This window comes from Bombus fervidus, chromosome 1, assembly GCF_041682495.2.
Source record: "Bombus fervidus isolate BK054 chromosome 1, iyBomFerv1, whole genome shotgun sequence".
NCBI lineage: Eukaryota > Metazoa > Arthropoda > Insecta > Hymenoptera > Apidae > Bombus > Bombus fervidus.
Window position 1 is genome coordinate 13,287,220 of NC_091517.1, and position 25,068 is coordinate 13,312,287.

Sequence of the window (25,068 nt, forward strand, 5' to 3'; positions counted from 1 at the left end):
TTTAACATCAATGTAAAAATCTGAGAAGATCTAAGGGATCTAAGAATAGATAAGTTGCAAGTTGGAACTAGTTCATCCTGTGTAAGTAGTTGTAGCTTAATTTTTATCAATACAATAATTATTATGAAATAGAAACCAACAAGAGTTAATAAACGAATCATGTAGGTCTAATGAACGATTGTAAACAGAGCTTTTAAATACAAATATAGAAATAACGTTTGCAATCTGGAATTTAAGATGGCTCCATCTTAGAATGAGCGTCCAGAAAATATGGCTATGGCGCGTCCCTATTTAAGCATTACTTTATGACTTCACTATATCCCTCCCACCAACAGTATATTTAAATCTCACGTGTGTTCAACTTCACACGCATGTATCGTACTGTTAATATATTCCCTTTATCGCATAGAGTTCAGAAAATGCAGAAAATGCTATATAAACGTACACGAAAATTCGCTTCAAGAAAAAAAAGAAAAAAAAAAAAAGAAAAAGTTGCATGAAGCGAGAATTTATTACGTGTATACATATGTATATTTTTATATGTAGAAGAATTCGTGAAATTCGATAGATGAGATTATTGACAGAGAAAATGTCCCAGAAACAAGTAAAAAAAGAAACAAATGGCAAAAGAAACAGAAACGAAAGGTTTTCCAAGCTGACAAACAAAATAGCAATGATACTACGTGAAAATGATTCTAATTACTTGATGACCTGTTTCTATCCCGGACGTCTATCTCAACGATTATACTTATGCCATATAGAAATATAGAAATATATACGTATACATACATGCATGTATATGTATAAATAATGTGAAAACAGGTCGAAGTGATTAGAGATGTTTATGAGTCTTTTGGTTCTTCTGTTTCTCTTCGATGCCAAAAAAAGAATTACGTATTATATATATATATATAATACATCTCGAAATTTGTCATCGCAGATTAAACTTCGGTACGTACGTTAAGTCGCTGTACGAGATCGCTGCAATTTCCAACGATTATTTCGATTATTCCTAATTACGCTCTCCCTCTTCTTTCATACGGTCTTTCCTATCTCGTGTTCTTTTACTTCTTTTTCCTTACGTCAATCCAACGTGCCATCGTCTCCTAGTAAGTAACATTAAGACTATACAAAAGGAATTTGAGTTGCGTAAAATATAGCAGCGTTTCGATGGCTTGATTCGTGTAAAAGAAGCTTAGCTGTCTCCTTCAATCCATTGTATACCTTAATCTCGTAGCAGGTCAGTATTTATTAGTCAATTATCAGTGTCACTAGTCAATAGGGAGCGAAAAGCGAGTTGTAAAACGCTTAGAAACGAGGAAGGGAGAGAAGGGAAAGGAAAAAAATAGAAGAAAAAAAGACAAGAAGAAGGGGAAGGAAGAGAATCACGCAGGTATATTGTGGAATTTTGTTGAGTCGAGTTGAGCGAAGAAAGCGATATCCGGATGTCATATCTCTTTGAAAGTATGTAAAATGTATGTGTATATATAATATATGTATAGAGAACACATGCATATGTATATGTATGTACACATAGAGAGTCCTATAATGTGCCCTTATAAACGATATCCCACCAGAACGAGAGAGAAAAAAAAGTGAAAAAAATAAAGAAAAAAAAAATGTTGATCTACGTTTTGTATGAGTACTTAGTTTTTACCTCGATATACATTATATAAAATAAGATAAGAATGAAATGAAAAGGTATGTGTATATATATATGTGTGTGTGTTATGTACATGTATATTTACTGTATACATATTCAACATTCACACTCGCAATAGCGCAAGATTTTTCAATCACGTTAAATGTAGGCTGCTCCTATGATTGTAAAAGAGAATTAAAACAGGAAAAGAAAAAAGAACGAAACGATATGGAACAGAAGTAAAATTGCAGAAAATAAACATTGTTTATAAACTGTGCACAACTATATTCTCTTTTTTCTTTCTTCCTTCCATTTGATTTCCACGCTTCCGTCTCTCCCGCCCTTTCTTTTGTCGATGGTGGTAATTGTAAAAAAAGGAAAAAAGAAAAAAAATCGTAACGAGAAATTGACTGTGCCGTAACTTATTTTTTAACGAAGTTACAAATATAATAATCGACGTTACCGGTATCGTTTAATAATAAATTCAACGATGGTTCTTGAATCGTATTCCCCTTTTTTCAATTTCAAAACAAATTTAATGTACGGAAATTTGTTATCGATGGTTTTTCTATAAAATTGGAAAGTTTATTTGAAAGAGGAGAGGAATAAGAATAGGTAGAAAAATTGTTGACGAACTGCACAAGGGGTTATTAGATGTATTACGCGCTTATTTTGTACGTGACTCGGACTCCCATTGCAATTCTACGAATTGCAACACGCATTCCACGATATCTCGTGCCACTTTGTGTCGGTATTTTGCTGTTTATAACCTTTGAGTTCCGGTCTTATCGAGCTGCAATTAAAACTGTTTTGAAGAACATGACAAATGCGAATAGATCGAAGGGGTTACGGATAACGATAATTAAATCGGCCTTTACTGGAGGCTAGATACACTTGGAAATCTGGTGAAATTCATGTTGATACCAGAATAGAGAAAATATACTTTGAGCTTTAGAACTTTCCTTTGATACAAGCTTCTTAAAATCAGAGATTTTTTTTCAGTTGATTTCAAGTTACAATTATAACATTTCTATCATAATATTTTGTACTCTGTGATTCAAATGGTTTAAATAAAAAATCGGATGTCGTATCAGTACGATAATGGTGATTGCTTAATTTATTGATATGATCTATAGATTTTTCATTGGACCAATTAACTGGGGATACTATTGCTCGATAATAAATTTTACTGAGGCTTGATGAAACGTTTGAAGCAATCATTATCATAAGGTATTAGAAGATAAGATATTACAATAATATTTATTACATATCGAATATAGTCACGAGAAATGCAAAAAATTTAATTCCACAGTTATTATACATTCATTTGTTCATATTTATAATAAATAATTTCGAAAGATTTGATAAACTATACCGATACGATGCTATCGGAATTGGACGAAATTGTGAACTATTTAAGCACCAGTTCAAATGAAAAAACTATCAAGAGAACTAGAAGAGAATTATCAATGACACGAGCGTGATTTCAAAGACTACCAGATAGCGTATAGTGTCATGAAAAACATAAAATATTATATAACGAACTTATCGTTCAATCATCTTTTCAGAAGAATGGTAGACATATATGGATTATGAAAATAAAATAAAAAATATCAAACATAAAAGATACAAAATATAAATACACAAATAGTACGCATAATAAACGCGTACATTCAATAATATTAATCAAATATATAATATAATAGTTATACACATAACTTGCAAATAAAATCACAGAAAGCATCAAATACCTCGTAGTGTCCAATCCAGTCGTGTTCGAAGGAAAAACGTACTTACATACAAGCTACTCGAAGCAACGGCGTACAATGGCACGTTTTGAAACGTGGGCCACGCCAATCTTGCTCGAAATATCCAAATATTTTCATTAGAGGTGAACGATGCCGGCAGGAAGAGGGTGGGCCGTGCGATTTTCACGGTCGTTGAAGAATCGTTTTCAGGGTTCTTTTTCACGAACAAACGGAAACTTATAGAGGGAGAGAGAGAGAAAAAGAGAGAGAGAGAGAGAAAGAGATGACGACAGTATTTATTAGCCAGTAGTAGCCGATGTGCATGCCTTGGAGGAGCCGGTCAATGCGGCACTGTCGTATAAAAAGCCGGATTACACGGTGTCCATTTCAGGGTGTACAAGAAGCTGGTGTTTGCGGTAAGTCTTCCACGTAGAAGAGCCTGGCCCTCGGCCGTGTACAACTCGGTCGAAGCATTATCTTCGCTGTTTTGCCGATTCAATTGTGTGTGCGAAGAAAGGCGGCGTTTAACAAGAGTTTAATAAAAGGCAAACAGCGGGGTCGTCGGTTTTCCTCGTCCTTGTTCTTCAACGTTTATCCTCTCTCTTTCTCACTCTGTTCCCTCTCGTCGATTCACTTGGATCGCTTTTCCTTCATCGTTTCTCTGTTTCTCATTTCATCTTCGTTGGATTCTCTCGGTTTTCCTTCCTTCTTTCACGGTTCCTCTTGCTCGAAGGGATTATGTAGCCGGGCAAAACACGAAGTTTGAAAGATCGAAAGAGAGAGAGAGAGAGAGAGAGAGAGAGAGAGAGAGAGAGAGAGAGAGAGAGAGAGAGAAAGGGAGAGGTAGAAATAGGAAAAGAAAGATTCGGAAAAAAGAATCGCAGCTGTCACGCACGGGTGGTTCTATCGAAAACTGATTCGTTCTTTGCTCGTTCTTCTATCTTGCTCTTGGAAATCCGCGCGGATAGACGCATTTTCGTTTGGAGCGCGCGCACACGCAGCTGAGCCTCCTGTTCGTTCGAAGCGTGCCCCCGGTCACGAAAGAGAAGAAAGGGCCTTTATAATTTGGATTTATGCGTGTAATGTGGTATACTATGTGAACCTAGGAGGCAGAACGTCGAAGTATTTAACGATAGAGGTATAAGTACAAAATAATTTTCGTATGCAAATATCCTATATTCTACGATACAGTTCATGATCTCTCACGAACTAAGGATATTAAACAGAATGGAAATTCATACCGTTCCGGTAACAATAGGAATTCCATTAGCCAGATCATTCATCGACAATTTATTCCATTCGTTCATCTAACAATCCCACAGGATTATTTAATTCTTATTTGTATTCTATATTCTACGAGATAGATACATATTTGGCAATATAAGATAATCGCCACAGTTTCAATGTAACTACATTTGAATTAGAGATCACGTAATTCTAAAATATTTAATGTAATACGTATTCTAGTTTGTTCTACGATAAACCTACTGATAATTATTATTACGTAAAATTTAGAAACTACGAATTGAAGTGAAATTCGATTACTCTCTACCTTCTTCTATACTCTGCATTAATCTACACGATGAATTATATCTATCGCGTACGACTTAGAAAATGTGGAACTTAACGCGAAATATCCGAAAAAGAATTTAATTTAACGTTATTACGTCGGTCGTGTAAACATCTGTCTCGCGGCAAAACAGCAAAGGGTAGGCAAAGTAAGTCAGTAACTCAGTAGAAATCCGCCGGGGGCTAACCGGATCGATCAACTCTGATGTAATTATCCAAACGTTGAATTTTTTATCGCGGTGAAACAATAACGTATTTTCAGGCCAAACAACATCGCGGTACCGAGACGCGGAAAGCGGCGGAACAGCGTTTCCCTCGTCTGTTTCTCTTTTCTTTCTCCCTTTCTCTCTCTTTCTCTTTCTCTTTATCTCTGTTTACGTAACGTGTAATAGAATAATCTGCGTTACGAGAGTGCCACCGCGGGGCAAACGACGTTCACATCTTTGTTTTTCGCTCAGAGATTCGCGCGCTTCCGAGGACATTTCGACCCGATAACGCGTTATCCGGCCTGATTTTACCGTACGGAATAATAACAATCACAACCGGGAAAATCCTTCCTTTTTTTCCTCTCTCTCTTCTCTTTTCTTCCGATATTCTCGCGAAACCGTGAATATAGATTACTCTGCTCTGATCGATAAAAGAAAAATGTATTTCCTCTTGGACGATGATACTCTTTTTCGGGCGGAGGGAAAAGAATTGGTTCTGTACTGGTTTCAAATTTCTTCCGTTTTGTAAATAAATCGTAACACGATTTGGAAAATGGTAATGAAAGTAAAATGCTTCTTAATGAAATGATATGAGAAGAAACGTTTGGAGTTGATATTTGTATAAATGGAATCGTATAACGCGAAATGTGCATATATCTCACAATGTTCATAGGTTTTATCGCATACTGTAATTTTGATTTGTAATTTTCTTATAGAATGACTTTTGCTGAGCTACAGTGCTGCTGCATGATTATCAGTATAATTTAGTATTATATATATTTATTACATTACATATTATATTCTGCAGAGAATTATCTATTATATATGTATTATATTCTGTTATGCATATAGAGGGTGTCCCATTTGAAATTTCGTACGTTATTATTTCCCAAACTACAGCTCGCTTAAAATATGTTACAAATAAAACTTACCCTGTTTCAGGAAGGTCATCTTACGTTGATCACAAATCTTCTCCAGATGGACGTTCTTTTAAGATTTCAAGATGATCTTTGTGGCTTTCATACGGAACTAATATGTGTTTAGTTAAGTAGGCGTGTAGCTCGTTCCGTGGCGAATTCGCCGAATTTCGATATATTGGTGTTCTAAGGTCATTCAAGGTCATTTATCGCGGTCCAAAACTTACCTCCGTCCAAAAAATTGTTCCTTATCGCACGTATTCAAAAGGATGTTCCTGGACGTCAATACAATTATTTACTCTATCCCTAAATAACATCTCGGAAGTGATAGAACTAATTCTCCCAAATTCATCACATTCTCTCAAAGCCACAAGCATATCGACAATTTCGCTAGGTATATAGCGAGCCATCGTAAATTAAATCATTATCGAAAAGCAGCGCACTTAATACTATTTGCAATAACACTGATTCCCTCGAAGCAACCGAGACACAAAATGGGGATATCTGACAGCAGATTATCCTCCTTCTATAATTAAACATAACGATAAATCACATCATTAGTGTGATATAGATTCATATTTACATCCGAATCTACGCAATACGTATTCTGAAAAATTAAATCTTGATGACATTCAGCAAAGGTAATATGAACGGTAATACATAACCTACAATGAAATGACCTTAAATGACATTGGGACACCAACATATTACAGGTTGACGAATACGTCACGAAACGGATTACACGCTTATTTAAATAAAACATACAACTCTGTATAAAAAAGCATAGGTCGCCTTGAAATCTCGAAACCACAAGATACGTGATAAATAATTGCGTGAGAAACTTCAGATGGGACACTCTGTATATGTTATGCTTTAGAGAAAATATTGCGCAAGTATAGTATATATATGCCTAAAGGAAGGTAATATTTTTAATATACAGGGTGTCTCACTAGTGTCCCAGCTAAAGGTGGATGCTTATGTGTCTACTTTGTCTTTAATGAAAAATGTTTATAGCGCGCATTAAACGATGACCAATGAAACGAAAAAAAAAGCTCTTCGTATTTTCTTCAATTTTATCAAGCTCGTGGTCATTTTTTTTTGTTGGAATATGCCTGTTATACGACGAAAGAATAGAACGTAGTAAATGGCTAAATATTTACGCGACCAATCGTGTATATAAATAGCTGAAACCTATTGAAAAGTCATAAATGTATAAATAATTTAGGAATGTAAAAAATACAGTTCTATATAATACAGTTTTATCTAAATTACATTATTCATTTTCTTTATACAAAGATCGATTTTCATAAGACGAACGTGATTAAGTACGAAATACTTTTATTGGCTGGAATAGACACTGCGAGAATGGTTCACCGGCGTAAAGTTTTCGGGAGGGTCTTTAGGGCTGCAAAGAATAAGGTAATCCAGCACTACATGGAAACCACATTGCGCTTTGGAAAGCACAAGTCGTAGAATCAACAAATCCGCCGGGATTAGATAACATCCCTTGGGATTGCTGGCCCTTCGTTTATCCTCCACCGAATCCTGAAGGGCCCGTCTTGTTGTCCCATCGGGTTATTGGTATCACTTAACGAAATCCGCGCCGAAATAGCTTTAAAAGCCCTGCCACCGAAGTTATAAAATTCGAATCAATTTCTCAAACCGCATCGCCAAGAGTCTTGTATATATTGTTTATGAATTATGTTTATGAATTATTGTTTATGAATGTTATTGAATTTATAAATTACATTCTATCTTGATCTCGTTTTTTATTTCCTTTATCCTTTAATTTCGAATCAAATTCCAGGATTTTTCCTTGTTCGTATACATTTATGTAAAAAAGTGGGACAAAGTTAATACAATTCTAATTCCTTTATATATCTGTTTCTACGTTTGATACCGTGGCTATAAAGAGACCTTAAAACGTCAACGGACGATTGGAAATTCTGATATTTAAAATATTAAATACTCTGCATCGGACCATTATTGAAACATTACCTTTCGAATAACATAACGTAATCAATAGAATATAATAAATATAATTAACAGGAGATATTCTTCCCCACAAAGGGAACGCAGTTATAATTATAAAACACGATGAAAATAGTAAATAATCCTGAGATTGCGCAACTAGTTTTCTCCACTTTTAAGTTATCTCCATATCGAATGACTTGATAAATATTTCCGATTGAAAACAATTTTAATAGACTTTAGAGAAACGTTAATATATTCTATTACATGCTATTCTCATTTAAAACCACTTATGCTTTTTGCAATATCAATCAATCATGGTTATCGAGCAGCCCTATGTACGAACGGAAGCATCGACCGAGCGGCTCGATTTCGCTCGATTCGCAGGTAACAACGAAACGCCTTGTATATTCGACAAAATCGAAGTTGATTTTTCCGCCGCTATAAGGCCATCACAGCAACGCTTTTTTCATCCATTTTCTTCCCTCACCCCCGTCTATTTTCAACTCCCCTCCCAGCCTCGATCAGCGTTCGTTATGCTTTCTTTTATTCCCGACGCGTGCATACACTGCTTCGCGTTTATTATTTTTTTTTTAGCGTATTTTTTTTTTATTTTTTTGGCCATCTCGTTCGACCGAGCTACTAAAAAGGAATAGGTGAAAACTGTTAATTGGTTCCGCGGTGAAAATACGACGGCGGTGGCCGCCGGCCGGCACAGCTACAATTTAAGCAGCCCCAACGTACTGTATGTGTGCAGCTGTGTGAGTACGTGTGTGTATGCGATCGTGTGCAACGCGTATCGAGTGCACGCGTGCTCGCCACGAGCGTCAAGGCGTGTATCGTGCCAGCATGTCCGTCCAATTATGGAAAATTAATTGGCGATCAGTGACTCGGGGCGATGGAAACATAGTTCAGCGTCGAATAAACTTCCTTTGTATTCCGATCAGCCTTTGACAGTAGTGTAATAATTAAAGTAATTAACGTACGAGCCAATAAATTCGCGATCGTCGCGCGTCGCAGCGTGCACACGCGCGAGCCGCCGCGCGCCTGCACGAACATCATAAACAAATTACGGCTGTGCGAACGCGCGGCTGTTCACAAGATGTAGCTTCTTTTTCTCTTCCTGACGAAGAGGAAGGGTAAGACTCGATGCAAGTTGGAGTTAAACGATGGGGTTAAAAGTGGAAACCTCTCGGGGAATGGGAAAGAAAGAAACCCTTGGAAATGGGTATTAGAGTTCTTGAGTTTGTTTTCTTTTTTCCAGACTCATTTAACAATTAACGAAATATTTCTCTGATTTTCATACACACATGATCGTTAACAGTAAGATATTATCAAAGGGTAGAAAAGATTGTTTTATTAAGAGGGTAGGATACATAGAAATTCAAATTGACTTTCACCAAATTCTCATTTTATGTTATTTCGAATGTAATGCAAAAATGATCTATTTAAACGATTACTTCGATACTAAAATTTTTTATAATCGAGTTGATTTAATTTCCACATACAATTTCCTTATACGGTTACTTAAAGGTATTAATTAGTAATAAAATATTACTTATGTTCAGATTATTAATTATGTTCAGCAAGATATGAATTTCCATGAACATCCACGGTCCAGTTTCGATAAATGGAAACAAAATTTTCCATTGTACGTTTCAAGCTTGCTGATTGTTCCAGCTTTATAAGCGTTTCTTTCAGTCAGTTTTCAAAGCGGCTATCTTCTCCCACCAAGCGCAAATATTTACATCCTGTAACCAACTATATAAGCTAATCCGCGGAGATCTCTACGTCATTGTCACAGACTTTCCCGGTTAGATTATGATTCTTTCCGCTGCATTTGCGGCGTCTTTGACTACGGAGAACCGTTAGAATCGCGCGAGTATACGATTTTCCTGGCTAAGAACAATATTTGCGCTATACGTTAAGAGAAGCACGAGGTCTCTCTGGGTGTGCAGGCCGTCAACAGATATCCTGGAAGAAAACGTTGCACGATTATGGCATCTGAAAAATATTTGCGCTGGCCCGCTAATGCTCTCACACTTTACGGATTTCTTTGACCGGTTCTGCGGACGATGTGCTTTATTGCGGCGTCGTTGTTTCCAAAATTTCTTTAATCTTTCTCTTTTTCATAGGACGTTTTATCAGTTGTGGTTTACCTCGTTGGAAGATAAATAGTCGGTATAAAAAAAAAAAAAAAAAAAGAAAAGAAAGAAACGTATGGAATACGTCTCGATGGCTCAAAAACGTTGAAACTTTGACAAACAGGTTCACGACACTGATCATTAGCTACATCAAATTTATCGCTCGCGAAATACGAACCGCTCGTGTGATATCATCGTTAATTATATCGACAACAATCTCAGTTTGGCAATGTAACGGTTCATTCTTGTTATTTGTGACGCAATGTTCGTATATTATTATATGGATATGTATTTAGACGCAGACGAATGTTTGGTTGAATCAGTCGAAATAGATTTTAATGAGTGAGTACCCTAACATTGTAAGAAAAGCATATTATTCCTATTTCAAATTCTCGATAAGAGAAACTGAATTTTATATTCCAGTGGAATGACGGTTTTCAAATAACGTGTTTGAAAGTCACGTATTCCAATTCTTATGTTTTTATGACTCGTAGAAATATAACGAGCTTTTTATAACAATATGTGCAGAACATTATTTTATCAGAACTAACGATGGATTTCCAAAGCTTTACCTTGATTGTACGTGCACATTCAAATCTCCAGCAACAGCTCTAAAATCGATCGAATTACCGTTATGCTATGGATTAACAATTAATTTTTGTACAAAATCTATTTCTGAAGTTTTTCCAAATTTCATAATCTTTCATTTTATTCCACAAATACGTAACATGCTTCATACAAAGATACAATTATTAGAATTAATGTACAATCGCTCTATATCTTCTATTTTAAATTATTCCACCCTAAATTATCCTCGTATCCCTGCAAACACAGTTGTTCCCAGAAATATACGAAGCAATTTATTCGTTCGTAGAAGTTCACCCCTTTCGTCAAATCCTGCAAAGGAACCAGATTTGACAAAATATGAAATAACCACTTTCACGGCTGATCAATACAAAAAAAAAAAAAAAAAAAAAAGGAACGTTGCTCTCCAACATTCTTTACATTCGTGACGTCTCTAGTATTTCATCTTACTATTCGATTCAAAAATTCCATACGTAGGATAATCGCAGGACTCATCGGTTTTCACTTCGATCCTTAAGCCTACCAGTCAGATCACCAGGTCCAACAAAGTTCTTGCACCAGACTTTAAGGATAGCACATTCTACGAAGCAGTAGAAAGGAAGATAGAGAGAAAAAGCTTCCTCTCTATACAGGGTGTCTCGATAGTCATCGTACAATCGACAAGGAAGTGGTTCTATGTGAAAAAATAAATGAAAAATACGGAATGAACGTGGTTTTTCGTTACTTTTAGTATGTGTGAACTTGACTAATTATCGATTGGGTATGAATAATCAACGAATAAGAAGTTATTCAAATCAGTGAAAAATTACGATAAAATTTTTCTGCTTAAGGTATTTGTAGTGCGACAATATCCCTCGAAAGAAAAACACTTCTTCAATTATGTCTGAGATACTGTATTTAGGAAGAAATTTCTTGGCTGTCTGTACTTTCTATGCGCGTACGCTGCCAAATAATTCGGTAATAGCCATAACGGTAATTTCACGTTATAATATATAGCATTTTGAATGCTGCAATTACCGATATTACACGTCTCGCGTTATTTTTACTCGAAAACGTTCAGGAGGGTAGTAAATTTTTCTCTAAAAAGAGATTCTTCTGGCAATTTTACTTTGTAAGAATGGCTTCTCTGTAATTAATAAAAAGGTAATTTTTACAGCAACTTGCTGTTTAATACATATAATAATCCGTAAAACGAGTTGCGTTTTAAAATTTTCAACTTTCACTTGGTGAATATTTCCATTTCGACGAGACTTCGACTCTGTAACTCTGTCGATATTTCAGAGAAATCGTAAGAAAATCGATTTACAAAAAAGTAATGTTTAAACGGGTTCTGGATAAATCTTAATTTTTTTTTTAAAAAAGGATTTATTCCATATTTCCAACGTGTCCTCTTCACGTAGAATCGCCTTTCTTGCTAATCGTAGATTTGACGACGATTGTCAGGACACCCCGTATAGAAGCAGCGAGTGTAGATGAGAATAACAAAGTGGACGAATAGCTTGGTACCAGCGGATAATTCGCAGGCTCAATTTCCGTTGGCTTTTGCTTGCCAGGTTTTTCTCTCTGCTCGATTATTTCCCCGCCTAAAGAGGCAAGAAGGCGTCCAGTCAAGTGTAAGCTGAAGTAACGAGTACACGCGAAACGTTTATTTCAGGAGCTGGTCAGCTACAACAACAGCACCCCCCAGGTTGGGATCACGAAATCTCAACAGTGGGAAATGGCGGTGAGGATACGGAATGAAGAGAGAACATCCACTTAGCACGCCGCTTAGACGTGAAAACATCTGTATTGTCACTGTATTAACGTCGGGGCAGACTCGTCCACGACGATTACCATGGAAATTGTAATCTTTCGCGTGGAAGCGTCTCCCGTGGCGGAAACTTTTTAAAACCGAATCGGTAAGACGGAGAAGAAGAAATTCTTCGTTCTTTTCTTCACTCTGGCTTCTATCTTCCCCAAATGGTGGAATCACTGTAAATAAGAAACGAAGCCCATAGCTGTCGAAATTTGAGATTCAAAGACATAATGGCATAGCGCAGGCTTCGCTCGAGATATACCACCGCTCAAAAGTTTAGAAATCAAACTTTTACGGTTTATGAAAGAAGACAGCAGAAGAGATAATGGGCTTTTCCTTTTTTGCTGTGTCTAGTAAGTTTATTAGAAGATTTTTGTCGAATCTTATTACTCGTACAGTCGAGTTAGTGTACACTACCGAATCACGAAATAAAAATGAAGAAATGATAGTAGGATAAGAAGCATAGTTTCTAATACAAACTTGATTTGGATTAGAAAAACAAAGGATTGTGTTATTACTATTTCGATGAAAGGGATGTAAAATAATGTATAATGATAATTTCAAATAAATATTGAATAATAATTAAAACGATTAAATTAATAATGTAATAAAAATACAAATCTTATCATTTTCCTGATAAATCTAATCGTTAGGTTGAACGATTTCGAAATTTTGAGCGGCAGTGCACGTTTACCAGATGCAAGCGGAAAAATTTGATAAGACAAATGCAAAAGATTAAATTCTGACGATTGAAGTAAATGATTTTTTAATTTTTCCATAAATGGTAATTCCAATATTTTAAACTTCGTATAAAAATGAAAAAAAACATTAAATGAACGATTCGTCATATTACTTAAATTATTAAAGAATAATGTACAATTACTTTATATTTTAAAATGAGTTCGTGGCTTGACTATAGCATCTTGAAATCAACATTGAAATGAAACCAAGAGTAAATCTTGCCGTTTCCAAATTTCACGTTTACAGAATAACATCGAGCAAAAAAACACATTTGAAACACAAATGATCCACGCTGCGTTCGATTCCCAGAAAATCTGGTCTTCTCGAAAAGAATCGATAATCCGGCAGGAAGGATAATCCTGATTCGCATAGGCAGGCATCAGCCATTGGTCCGCGCGGAGCTCGTATGTCGTCCGAATCGCGTTCTAAACTCTCCAAATCCAACGTGTCCTCTCCTCCAAACCAACCCCGAATCGCAGTACATTTGTCAGCCCATCATAAGAGACAACGTTTAGTATTCATTTGAACGAGTTTTCACACCTTCCTCCATTCTTAAAAGAAAAAGAACAAGAAGACAGCTTTCAACCATCCTCAGTTTCTCGCTTTGCCATCTTTCTACGGGCTGGAAGGCCAAAGTCGTCGAAACTGGTAAACTAAATCACTTTCTAAGCCATCGGTGGCTGTTCCATTTGCATACGAATACCTGCATATCGAGTTAGATGAATCGAAACTGGCACTGGTGTATCTATTCGCCACGGTGCTAATGAAATTCACGACTCCGCCGAACAAAGGGATCGTCTTCACTGGAGCATCATAGACGCTGATATTTCACAGAGCGTATATCTCCTGGAAATCGAAACGATGTATTGGTAAACCGGTGAGTACACGGTGTACGAGACCATGAGATCCTACGTCCCATGGATCGGGCCACGATTAACGTACGGATTAGGATTAAGGTTGGCAGAGATTTCGCTGTGGACTTCGGGATTTAAGCGTGCACGCACGGGATTTTACTATACTACCTATGGGGGAAGAAGAGGTGGCCAAGGGGGATATACTCGACAATGTCCGGGGTACGTGCGCGAACCTATGAAAAACCTTTTCACGCTCGGTTCTCCACGTATCGTGTCACGATCCTCCCCACCGTACCGCTGCTGACAACAATAACGACGACAGTCAATGCACATTACAACGGTTTTATGTTATTAATACGGACGCATTGGGCGGGATTTGAATAATTGAACAGATCTGCCGGATCAACGATTTGCTAAAGGGAGAGATGGTCATGGTATATGCTTTCTAACATACGCGTATGAAAGGTATCGCGTATGTAGTTGGCATTATGTGGGTAGTCGACGAGATTCTGTGATGCTCGATACGAGGCAAATGGATGGTTTTCTGATGAAATTTTGCCCACGAATCGTACCTACAAATATGGTTATAAATAATTCGTCATATTTCATGCTAGAAGAACAGTGGCTCGTTTTCTGTTAAAACTTTGATCGTATCGTCTTTACCAATGGCACGTGAGTTTCTGCAAGGTAGAACTCTTATTTAGCATGACAATTATATTTTATATATTTTCTATATATCTATGTAAATAGCCAATGAATCGAACTTTCTTTGTAACAAACTCATATATTTAGAGCTTTCACGAAGATTTAATATCTCTAAATTGATAATTTCCGAATGTTTAAAATATTTGTCATTTATGACGAGCGAAAAACAAATTGGTAATTCTACACCGTCCAAACACCTATTGAATATCTCAATATAGGTGCTTTAACACGTGTAAGTATCAATAATTAACCGAATTGTTAGTATTTTTGTTTCGTTTGTCTCATTTAGTAATACTATCCGTAATTATTATGCGTTAGATGTTAGAGAATTTTGAAATTTATACAGGTTTAACGTTGCACTCTGTCACAGATGTATTACTAATGTATTACTAATTCAAATCTCGCATATTTCGTTGTTCATGCAAATTAACGGACGAAAGCATGTTGGTGGCATCGAATTCTCTTCCGATAATTCGAAAGCTCGATGTAATCCTGTAATGTAACCATCAAAATCATAATATCCTCAAATCTGAACAATAGGTATTATGAAAAAATTGTTTCAGTTATACATGGTGTAGAACGGGCCAGCTTGCCAGTTTCAATCTGTGAATCAATCAAGCACGTGCGCGTACGCTTCCGAGAAAATCTGCGTTTCATCCGATGCAATGCAAGCGATTCTATATCGCGAACGTGATACCCATAATACGCCAGTTATAATGCGTTATAACGTAGATTAAAAATGTTTTACTTATTTTCGTATTTCCCAATTTTAATTTACCAACCGATTGCGTTTCATATATGGCAGCCTGAGATTCATAACGGCATAAATCAGCTCAATTATTTTTCGTATAACAGCGAACACTTTACATTTATCTATTACAAGTAAACTATGTAGCGTATGTTTATTCACTTTTTGTGAAATTTGAGGATATAAAATCTACAGAATGCGTATAACGTGCAAAAATGTGTAAAACATTCGAAGTAGAACATTCGTCGTAATATTCAGTAGATGAAACAAATTTTCATTTAGGTTGCGTTTCTTTAGCTTATTATGTTTATAAAAATGTATAAACATCAATAGTCGAATTATACGTATACATCGTACGCTGGTAATTCACGAAAATGTCTGACGACAGTAACGAGTACGAGTACGTTATAACTTATAACGTTATAACGAGTAAAGTTACAACTTAATTAACTATGAGAGCAAAAAGGACGATACTCGTAAAAGTTGAGATGCGCGACTAAATTTCAATTCGCAAGACCTTGACTTGCACCACTATGATCATATCAGTCCGCCATATAAATATAATACTCGGACACGCTATACGAAAAGCCCGTTGATCTTCGTTAAAAGGTGTCTGTACTTTGGCGAATACCGCGGCGGAATTCACGAACGATGAAGAGACAAGGTACAAAGAGGCACGAAACATCCGAACAGTAATCCTCGGTGGTTACGAATACCATCGACGGGGGAAACGTGAAATTATTTTCAGAAACAATAGCCGAGCGAATTCGATCGGTACGGAGGACCTGGTTCGAACCCAAACACTTCCGGCAGCATGATTAATTCGCGAATACGATTCGCAATGTAAACTCGGAAAGCTCTGTAATACGCGAGACACGTCGTGATTATCCGTTGTAAATACGTTTCTTCCACCATTTCCACCGGTGTGAAAACCTCTCTTTTCTCCACCCAATGCACCGTCGAAGCCCCGACGCGCGTCGACGGGGTTGAAAGGGCATTCTGCCGGGCCGTCCGACGTTCCTTCCCCCACTTTTTCAACAACCACCCCTCAAATCATCGTACTGTCGTCAGGAGATCGCACCTCCGCCTGTATCCTCCGGGAAACCATCGTTTCGGTGCCACCGTTTGCGTTCGCGTCTCCTCTATGCCTCTTTCTCTGTCCAGCTTCCTGCTTCGAGCCTCCCCCGTTCATCCCTCTGCATCTCCGCGACATCACCGCCGTGTAGGGGATGTCGAGAGGTGGAAGGGTGGTGGAAAAGTGGATGGAGCCTAGGGTGAGCCACGCCCCTGTTTCAGTGTCGGCAAAACTTCGCCTGGGTATATTCGAGGGTGTCGCTCTGTCCCTATGTCACTCACACGGGGGTGGCCACCCGTACCCATAGATGCCGACGAATCTAAGCGCACCCTCAGAGGTCAATGCGTACACGAAGCTAGACCAGTCGTCGGCATATCCCTTATCATCGGTGTCAGTCGCTGCACATCTGGGCTTCTCCACGCGCGTCGGATTGATTTCGTCCTCGTGGCCTTCCCGATCTGCCGGCAGGGCCTCGTTTTCGCGTACATATCCGCTCGACTTGGACCTTTTAACGCCGATTTGAATTCTTTTATCCCTTCGTGAACAAACGATGAAGTGATCGACTCGATTTTAGTACAATAAGTAAAGAATTCGCTCGAGATTGTGGGAGATTTTTGGAAATCTAAGTGGACGTCTAATAGAAGACAGTGAGTTTGGTGATTCTTTTGTGATGAGACAAAAGCGGATCTCGAAGGATCTTGTAATATCAAAGACTTGAATGTTTCGTACCGTACAGGCGATTTTTCACCGGTGTTCTTGATATGTGATCCTCCGTACGTATCCTAAATAACGAACGCTTAATCGTGAAGGCGCTACGTCACATCAATTAAAAGAAATTTTTCTACCGTTTGCAAACGTACTAAATTAAAGCTCAGTGTATATAAAATACGTATATCCGCGAATAAAGAATGTCCTTGTTCCCGTTGTAACGAAACTAATCCTTGTGATCGATTATTTTAAATCGATAAGCATTAAACGTGATTGAATTTTAAAATCAATAATCATCGAAATAATCTTCGAATAATTGTCAAGAATAAACTAACAGTGAAAGAATTTCAATTCACAACGATAAGACTCCTGTAACATGGTAGAAAGTACCTATGCGAGTGATTCGCCCAGATCGCGTTCTCCGATGACGGAGCCGTCGAGTCCTCTTCAAGATGGTCCCGGAATATCCGGCTACGGTCATCGATATCTCTACAATTATTCGCCAGAGAGCTTGCAGCACAAGCTGAAGAACAACGACGAGCAAAACAATGTGACTGTAAGGCGACACGACATCGATGGACGAGACAGAACGTTTTCCAGGAGTCCATTGAGCTCCGACGAGGCGCGATTCAGACCACGCGAGGTTTCCAGACCGAGTTCCTCGGCAACTATGTCCTCTCCCACGTCCGCCTTTACCATCGAGAATATCTTAGCACCTAGACCTATCGGAAACATAACTCCCACCAGCACCAGCGGCCTCGGTTCCATTATTCAAAACCCGGAAGTCGTGGGATCGCCATCGAGGGCCATGCATCCTCTTCAACAACAAATTCATCATCTCGCGTTTACGTCCGCTGACTTGTTTGGTAAGTTCCTTTATTAAATTATTTTCGCTATGGAATATTTTCAATGGAATTATTGATTGAACTAAGCCTGGAATAGTTTCGATGAAATGATTTATTTCACAAAAATTGGGGAATAAGTTTGAAAGTTTTCGATATTAGATAATTCGTAATAGAGGAATATCCTTGATATTAGATTGTTATATGTAGGTATATATAAGCGAAGATAAAACTTATGGTTCTTCTATGAATGCCGGTGGGTAATGATGAATGTTATGATTAGTGCACAGGAATTCGATGTTAAACGAATGAAGAAATAAAAGAATTTAAGGTTTTTAAACTTTAGGATTTTCCAATTAGGAAATCAAGGAATTACACGTTTTTCCAATATGCAAAGCAATTATGGAATCCGTTAATACGTATTATTACTAACGGAGGAATCTAAGAACATACATGTATGAGAATATTATGGTATTATCCATTTGTAAGACTAGAATTGAATTCTATTCTAGAAACAGGTGTTTATATGTTTATGATATAACGGATTTTAACAATATCCAAACTTCAGAATTACAATTAATCATTGCAGAAAGCGATTTTCACGTTTGTTTAAGAATTAGAGTGAATTATCAGAAAAAAACAATTCTTATCTACTGAATGATTCATCCGCCTGTTATTTTTAAAGAAACCGGCTTTGCTGTTGAAATTCGAATATATCGCAATGAAACACCTACATGAAAGAGCGTGGCGTTAATTTGCAAATAGCTTGCCCCGCGGTTTCGCATATATTACGTCGAGGAAGGCGTCTCGTAGCGGAAAAATGAAAGAAGGCGTAAATCCTCGGGTGGGCCGACGCTTCTTGCAACGAAAATTTCCTTTATGCCCCCGAGGGCTTTAAGTATTTCACCCGCAAGAACCTCGCCGCAGATTGGGGATGCGCGAGCTGAAATCCGCAATCCGTTTCGATCACGCACGAACGATTTAGCTGCTTGCAATCCCGGTGCCGGAAGATTGAAAAACGAGAAGGAAAAAGTATGCAACCAGGCTCGTTGAGTGAAAGAAGAAGGAAGAAACAGAGAACGCGAGTAACGCCGGTTGAAAGCATAAATTCGCCCTTCGCACATTTTTATGCGGAGACGTCGCCTCTAAGCAGCTTTCTTCCAGATTTTAAACCAAAACATCCCTTGGGGCTGGGGTCTACGAGTATTTTTCGTTCCTTCGTTATGTAGTATAGGGCTGGAAACTCTTCAGAGGCATTAGTACAATTTTATAATCGTCGATTATGAACGTGTACTTTTCGCTTTCCGATCAATCTTCTTCTCTTAATTCCTAATTTAACATTTTCTTTCCCTTTTATGTTTTTTACAAATAGTATTTGGAGGAATTATTTTATAGAATATGGATAGCGAAATTAATTTAATATCTGAAGATTCTTTTCTTTCGTTTCAGCCGCAGCATATCCTACTTTATATTCCGGCGGCTACGTGGCAGCAATGGCAGCTGCCGGCGTTTCGCTTCACGGTCAACCGGCCTTCTATCACGCAGCTCATCCCTATCAAATAAATCCAAACGCCGCGGCAGTAGGACCCATGGCGAAGAGGAAGCGTCGCCATAGGACGATATTCACGGAGGAACAGCTAGAACAACTGGAAGCCACCTTCGACAAGACACATTACCCTGACGTGATTTTGAGAGAACAGCTCGCGCTTCAGGTCGATCTCAAGGAAGAGAGAATCGAGGTGAGTTTTGAGAAAAGAAATCAGAAATTCTTCGCGAATTTAGAAATTAAGAAGAAGAAGAAGAAATTAAGAGAGATCATTACGCTCAAGATATCGGCAAACCGAATTATTGAATATTGGCGAATTGGGTGGTCTTTTTCTATTTAATAGATTACAGCTTAACCCTTCTAGTGACGAACAACGATACATTATTATTAGCAACACTTGCAAAAAGTGCCAACGACAATATATCGTTGCGTATGCGATGGCACTTTACTATTCGCAACACGAAAGAACTTTATCTGAAAATAAATTTATAAAACGTTATAAATGGTTGAATATTTCTGCAGAAGCCCTATGTGAGATGTTCCACAAATTGAAAAAATTATTTACGGCTTTAACTGTTTGTTATATTCCGCGATGGTTGATACCGAGACTGTGTATACGCTAGTGCCATAAGATAAAATTCGGCACGGGAGATTTGCTTGAAACTGTAATCACGGATTTTAGATAACACTGTTTAAAACAGAATATCTCATCTTAGAACAGAATCATCTTGCGTCGACAGGGCGAAAATAAAATGTTTGTACGAAGATCACGCACAGTTTGTACAATAATCTGTGTAATAAAGGATTACACGATGTATACATCAGTAACCATCAATGTCAAGTAAATTACTTGTACAAATAATAATAAATAAATATTACACATTTTCAATAGCCGGATATATAAACTATAAATGTTTATAATATTATTATTAGAATGTTATTTTAGTAATGTTATACTAGCTCACTTGTTTTGGAGCAAGTAAACTTTGTTTTGATATAAGAAATTTTGTTACAAATAATTGAGATTGCAGAATTTATGCTTTATACTACGTGTTCTACATCGAACTATAGCTAAACGATGATTCTTCTTATTTGCAAATATTGTTTATAAAAGAGAACTGATTTTTCCGTATTTCCCAATGATTTTGAATAAGTATTATTAGTATGATTTTGATCAAATATTGAAATATAATTGGCATTAACTTATTCTCCCTTTATTTCGTAATATGTGCCGTTTTGAATTTTTAAAATATCATGCTTTCTTTTTTTTATGATTTTTTTCTCAAACCTTACCAAATTACATCAAATTGGTTTGGTATTTTTCGTTTAGGTACAATTCTTTCGGTCGGCACTAAAAGGGTTAAATAGAATGTTGTACTCGAAATTAAATGATTTTTTAAAGATTTGAAACAATATTAATAATAATTGATAATCTAGTAATCAGTGAATCGAAATATAACTGATACGTGGTAAAATTAAACTCTGCCAACTACTTTCGCTACAAATAATAAAACGATGTCCTTAATAACATAGTTATCAATTTTCCTTACTATTTTTTGTTTTTGTTTTTTTTTACATTTGACGGGGAAAGTCAATAGCATCATGAGAATTTTACAACGAATGGTAATCGGTAGCAGCCTAAACCGACAAATTACTATCTTAAACCTGAGTGAATATTTTCGCCTGACAAACATTGACCATTCGGATTGTCGGCAAACTCTCCCTTGTACGCATAATTTGTACCGATGACAAAATGCCTCCACTTTCCGGTCTGGAAGTTCTCGATGGTCCCTGTTGTTTGTCGCCTTAATGCACCGACAACCATAACTCCATAATTCTTTAATGCGATCATTAAAATTATTTGCGACCGGTATTTATCGGTCGTCGTTTGACTCGGGCCAACAAGTTGCATGGTAGATTAAAAGCTTTGCCGATAATGTGTTTACTTCAATTATATATATGCCCTGCCATGCATGTGTCATACATACACGCATGCACAAGCATACAAAACGTGGAGAAGGGGCGCAGAATTTATAACACGTTGTATTTAACGTCGTAAAGATTTACAACGCGTGTAATCGTTAATTCATCACGAGGTAACTTTATAATTAATCGAACGGATTTATTGTCCGCCGACATTTCATCGAACAAATGTTTTTTTCCTTATTAATTAAACATCGCACATAGTGGTTCTCCAGCCTTATTGCCGGTTTTCGAAATTAAAATCGGTATTGTTCGGTCAATGGATGGATCGTGTATCGTCGACGAGGATGTTTCGAAGGATTTAGGACCGTGTCATTGAGACTGGATTGAAGGAACCCTTTTCTGCCGTGTTATTGTTGCTCTATTTAAGAGGAGGATTGTTGCTCACTTGCAGTTTGCTGCTTTTCGAGGATCGGACATCTTGAGAAGAAGAAATTAATACAAAAATCTAATAATATATAAAAATTAAATATAAGAATTTGTATTAAATTTTTGTATTAAATAATAAAAAAAGTTTCTATAATTCTTAAATTATTACATGTACCACGAAAATACGATATGTATATGAATAATCAAAGAAAATAAAATATTTTTTCTCGGAGAATATTAATGGACATTGAAAATAAAGATAAAAGTCTTAATTGTTAAAAATAATAATTTTGTTTAAAACACCACTATGCTATTTCTTTAATTATTGCCTTTAATCTCAGCTGTCTTTAATTATTGTCTAATAATGGTTTTCAAGAAATAAATTTCTATTGAATAATTTCCTATCTAAATCTCTAAACACGAAAGTTTGCCTAACAAACTGCTAAAGATAAATTCGGCACGCAAGAGTTATCGCGATTACACGATAATGGAACACGAGAGGAATCAAGGAATGTCTTTTATTCGTGGCGGTGCAATTTGTTCGAACAGTCGTACAATCCCAAAGTCATTCACACTTATCGTAGACCAACAGAGACCACCCGCGTCGTCGGCTTTACCAAAGGAAACCTCTTGTCTCGAGAGTCTTCGAAGACTTTGAAACAAGATATACCTGCAGCGCACCTGCCGCATCGAGGCAAGAGTTTCGATGTTTGTACAGAATTAGTAGAAAGACGACTTTCAAAATGAGAGAGAAAAACGAAGGCGGGGGAAACGAAGAAGAACGGGGAAATAAAGGAATGACTTGAAACAGCTCGAGAGAACGAAGGGCCTAAAGCACTACGCTGTGTCCTCTTTCTGTTTGGAAAGAAGCACGACTGTTTACCCGTGCGACGGTCTTTTCCTATCTTCGTGATTGCATCAACAAAATGCAGAAACACGAACAACGGACATGTTATAAAAGCAGAGACGTAAAAGCGCCGATACCTAAGTATTCGTGTAAAGTCGAGTGAAATTTGAAATTCGATGGATAATCTCAGATTGAAATTTTATCGATGCGTCGACTGATAAAAACTACCGTGTATTTAGATCGAGGTATTGAGGAAAATTTAACAAGTTGATACACGCACATACAGAGAAAGAATGTTTTGCATAAATAAATATCGCGAAATATCGAAGGGAAATACGTTTGAAACGGATAGAATACTGAGGTGTGTGATTATTGTATAATTCAACGGCTAAGAGCCAGGATCAATGCGATATTGGAAACGATGAAGCATTCTATCGCTAACAAACGAGAGAGAGAGAGAGAGAGAGAAAGAAAGGGGGAGAGAGAGGGAGAGGTCGATTGTTGGGCGTTTCGTTTAAATCGAGTCGGACAAGCGTGATGAACAAATGCTGATTTCGAATGTGGGATGAAGCCTTTTGATCTTCGATGGCTCCCTTGCCTCGTTAAGAGTCTTCTCGACGAGATACGCTGACTCGCAGGTGAACGAGGTTATCAATTAAACGTTCTACCTGCCATGGGTTGAAATTGAGGTCTGTTTAGTAATTTTACGATACAGTGGTAGCGAATATACCGGGGAATGAACAAAACGCTTCGACTGGAATGTAATTATAGTAATCAATCGACGAATGGTAATATATCGTACAAAATAATTAGAGGATTTAAACTATTTAAACAAGGCGATTATATAACACCCTCTCTTTCAAAAACCTATAGGTATACATACTATCTCAACAGGAACTTTATAATAAATGTATTATTAAAAGAAAAACTATTTTGTTACATTAAATTATTTAATTCATAATTTCCCGGAGAATCCACCGTCATTTTGCGTATAGTATTGATATATCGTTAACTAAACATCAATTGAGCAATCAACCAATTTCTTGTGTTAGATATTTATTAGATTTTTCCTTGCGGTTTCATAACAGTAAGTCATTGTCAGATTATTATATATTTTCAAACATAAATATTTTACTAAAATTTATTATTACATAGCTGTAGCTTTCGAATATTAAAAGTCATAATTATTTAACATCATCATTAATACTTGCAATACTGCTTCTTTACAATCCACGTTTAAACAATTCAGAAAATTAATTTATGTAATAATCGCCACAAAACATCCACCTACCCTATTGCAATTTACCAGTGAATATCGTAATTGATCTTAATACACAGAAAATGCGCTATATTTCAAGAATGGTCTCTATCGATGAAATACGAAATATCAAATATTTTCAGCTATCATAAAACAATCATTAACAATAAGAAAAGATGTAACCTCACCCCCTAAAAAAAGAAATTGAAAAGGAAGGAAGTATTTAAACCTTGCACGCCTCGATTCCATTTCAAGCACTTTCATAATGCAAGGAAACATCGTTTTCCCTGTCTGAGAACTCGTAGAAAATAAACGCGGCCGGCTAGGGCACGATGAGCCACCCTCATCAAACATTTCCTATTCCAGGTGTGGTTCAAGAACCGACGTGCCAAGTGGCGTAAACAGAAACGGGAAGAACAGGAACGTATGCGGAAACTTCAACTGGAGCAACGTCAGCGTGCCGATGACAACGTTCCAACGCCTGCGGTCAAAGTAGCCGAACATTTGACGTTGACCAGACAGCAACAGCAACAGCAACAACACGAACAGGACACCGACAGCTCGGATCTCGAAGTGGCGTAGTCAAAATATCGATTGTAAAACTTTTTTTTCCTATTTCTTTTCGTTTCCCTTTCTCTTTTTATTTCGCCGACGGTCGAAAAGATTCGAAACATACAGGTTCTTCCTGCCGACCCTTGTACAAGGGACACGTGTAAATACCGAATTAGGATGTAAATATGTTTGTACATATAGCCTATCGATGTGTATAATAGGTAGTGAAATAAATTATTGATTCAAGAAAGTCACGAAAGTCA

The 25,068-nt window shown here is 37.1% G+C and overlaps 1 protein-coding gene and 1 long non-coding RNA gene across 2 annotated transcripts; one reads left to right on the forward strand and one right to left on the reverse strand.

The window, feature by feature from the left end:
• Positions 1 to 16: 16 nt before the first annotated feature.
• LOC139986813 (uncharacterized) lies at positions 17 to 6,599 on the reverse strand. Its single transcript, XR_011799716.1, has 2 exons — positions 3,440 to 6,599; positions 17 to 2,435 (listed from the first exon to the last, which is right to left on the reverse strand). It is a non-coding gene; the product is annotated as an uncharacterized lncRNA (long non-coding RNA).
• Positions 6,600 to 16,545: 9,946 nt separating this feature from the next.
• Gsc (goosecoid homeobox) lies at positions 16,546 to 25,020 on the forward strand. Its single transcript, XM_072003020.1, has 3 exons — positions 16,546 to 18,274; positions 19,700 to 19,989; positions 24,620 to 25,020. Exons 1-3 carry the CDS (start codon positions 17,785 to 17,787, stop codon positions 24,833 to 24,835), a joined length of 996 nt encoding a protein of 331 aa, XP_071859121.1. The 5' UTR covers positions 16,546 to 17,784; the 3' UTR covers positions 24,836 to 25,020.
• Positions 25,021 to 25,068: the final 48 nt, after the last annotated feature.